This window comes from Oxyura jamaicensis, chromosome 1 (assembly GCF_011077185.1).
Source record: "Oxyura jamaicensis isolate SHBP4307 breed ruddy duck chromosome 1, BPBGC_Ojam_1.0, whole genome shotgun sequence".
Taxonomy (NCBI): Eukaryota; Metazoa; Chordata; class Aves; order Anseriformes; family Anatidae; genus Oxyura; species Oxyura jamaicensis.
The window spans coordinates 203,210,973-203,213,841 of NC_048893.1; the positions used below are offsets into that span (position 1 = coordinate 203,210,973).

A 2,869-nucleotide genomic window follows, 5' to 3' on the forward strand; every position below is an offset into this window, starting at 1 on the left:
ATATGGTTTAGTGGAGGACTTGTCAGTGTTAGGTCAGAGGTTGGACTCGGTGATCTTGAGGTCTCTTCCAACCTAGACTATTCTGGGATTCTGTGAAATGCAATTTACATGAATTTTAACACACGATCAAACACGGTCTTAAGAACAATTGCTTTTAACTTTAACACCTCCTTACTAAACCACAGCTGAATCATTTCAGACAACTATTTCAGACACCTTGTGCTGTTTGTGCTTTTCACTTTTTCACTCGAAGAGTGAGAAGTCTCACAAATCACTAGGCGTTGCTAAAAGCAAAGCAAATGCAGTTGAGCATCCTGACCTTTCCAGGATATATGCTGGGAAAAACGTTACAAACTCAAATTCTTAAATATCTGAAATTCTGCTGTTTGCTGGGGGAAGGCTCTGGCCCACGTTAGGTCTGGCCCACGTATAGAAACTCCCGCTTCTGTGCTGATAAACCTGTTAAGAAGAACACCAAGGAATGGAGCAAAGTAAAAACGTTCTACGTTTACATATTAGGATGCCAACCTCACTGCTTTCTTTCCAAACCAGAAGAAAGGAGGCGTTAAATTTTGTGCCGAGTTTTAACCTAAACTTCTCCGACTGTTCCTCTTTTGTACTCTGAGTCTCATTTATTATTTGGGTGATTCTAGGAGCTGCATTTCAAACTGTGCAAAGCAGCCAAATACTTTTAGTGTCTTGGACAGAGCCGAGCAGAGAGGTTCCTGCATACATAAAACCATCTTTGGAACGGGTGTCGGGGTGAAATAGCACGTTTAAAGCAGGTGAACGTGGCAGAAAGGTGACTTGCCTGAGAAAAATTAAAGGCAGGTTGTGTCGTGCCCCACACGACAGCAGATCTCGTTGCCTCCTCCGTGCTGAGCAGCTTGCAGTTTAAGTACACGTTGCAAGAAGCGTGGAGCCCGTACCGCTCAGCAATGAAATCCTTCCCGTCAGGCACCATCAGCAGCACGTGCAGCAGTAACCCGAAATCTTCAGGTGCAGATGTTTGTGCCAACCGATTACCGGCCACAGAGGTCGATACAGCCCGTGGCGGCCACCCAACGTCCGCGCTGGCTGCTCCCGTCTTCTGCAGGCCCTCGTGGCTGCTAAATTTCACGCAGCTTTCTGCATTTACACCATTCCTGTCGGGCTCCCGGAATTCCAGCCGGGGACTTCTTACGGCATGAGTTGGGATTTGCTGCGCAGCCACCGCTGACCTGGCAGCGGTGCTGGCGAAGTCTTTGTTGTCAGCAGCGAGCTCTAACGACACCTGTAGGGAACAAGGCAGAGCCAGCTGATCAGCAGACGTGCCACGACACGAGACTGCGACATGAACTCAGGAACCATTGTGTGGTTTGTTCAAAAACTGTGTTACATCATCACCCAGAGCGCTTACCTTTAGATACAGCTGGCTACAAGCTACAGCTGCGAGTGCAAAATAACTCGGTTACAGCAATTACTGCTCAAGGAAAATCCTGAAAAAGAGGCGTTTCTCTCTGCGCTCTCTTTCACTGTTCTTTCACCTTGCTGATTTTAGCTGGCCCTAAATTCCTGCCCTTCTGTGGGCTCCTATTTTTTTCCTGACATGACAAGGCGAAGAACAAATTGAACTCAGAAGATAAGGCAGCATGATAGAGAAAGGAAGGACTCGAGCCATAAAATACCCAGTTAAGGGAAACAAAATAATCAGACTTAAGAATTAAGAATTCTAAAAATGCCTAAGAATTAGGAGGAATGAGATGAGATATTGGGGAGAAAGATCCCAAGCTGTATCTATTGGGTACAAAAGGCACATCCAAACAAGAGGCACTCAAGATCAACCGTCAGAAATAGCCCAAGAAAGGTGATGTGGACTCATTAGCTGACATCCCTTAACCTCCATGTCCTGGCCAGAATAGCCGGACGCGTGCCGATGACAGGTAGGTGTTACACGGAGTGGGTGAAATCTAAGAGACAGGGTGGCCAAAATCAGTTTTCTTAAAAATAAAGCTTAGCTTCCCCTTCCGTAGGGTCTTGTGTAGAATTTCATTTCACTAATTTCTTCCAGTGCCTCCTTCCACATCCTGTTCTGCTCCATTGTCTCCTGTTCCACATGCCATTTCTCTTCTCCTGCCTTCAGTTCACTCCTCTCACACCTACCCTCAATGCTTTATGTTTCACTTTTCTGTGGCTCCTCTACTGGCAGCTCGGCTGAATAGTTTCTCTGGGAGAAGGCCGACGAGTTTCAGAGGCCCCTGTGACAGAACATCAGGCACACCTTGAACTACAGAGTGACAGAAGCAATCCTTGCTCAGGTTCTCTTGGAACAATTCAGGAGCTCTGGACTAAGATTGCCAAATATTCTCCTCACCCTTCGTTTGCTAATCTAGGGGGCTCTTTATCCTCCAAATTGGCAAAGCTCTCAAGCGTGCTGTGCAGAACTGTTGCACCTTCTCTTTCTTCTTGCTAGAAGAAATTTTGGCTCAAGGCGACTCCTGCAGAAAGAAACTGCTACCAAGGGCAGGAGCACCAGGCCTCTGTGTCAGGAGAGATGCGTGGAGCTAAGGAACGCAGAGCTGCAGCGTTCCTGTTCTCATATTGCCAAACCTCCCAGCCCCGGAGCCACTCAAAGTCTGCTGGCAGAGTGGTTTCTGTACCCAAGCCCTAGGTTTTGATTCCTGTTTCACCCTGCAGCCAGAGGAACTTCACACACCAAAATCCTTAGACTTGGAGAAGGTTCTAAACGTTTTTCCAAAAACCTTAAGAAAAAAGAAAGTTTCGTGTTACCTTGTATTGGCCTTAAAAACTTCCGTAGCTGAGGCCTGGCAAATTAAAAGAAAGAGGGAAAGAAAGGAGGGAAAGAAAGGAGGGAAAGAAAGGAGGGAAA

General features: G+C 46.8%; 1 protein-coding gene across 1 annotated transcript in view; it reads right to left on the reverse strand.

The window, feature by feature from the left end:
* Nucleotides 1–2,869, reverse strand: part of C2CD3 (C2 domain containing 3 centriole elongation regulator) — a 49,597-nt gene that overhangs the window by 35,497 nt on the left and 11,231 nt on the right. The window contains exons 12-13 of the mRNA XM_035338977.1: nucleotides 812–1,273; nucleotides 428–459 (exon numbers count right to left, since the gene is read on the reverse strand). Of these exons, the coding sequence (XP_035194868.1) occupies nucleotides 428–459; nucleotides 812–1,273 (494 nt within the window). The remainder of the gene's footprint in view (nucleotides 1–427; nucleotides 460–811; nucleotides 1,274–2,869) is intronic.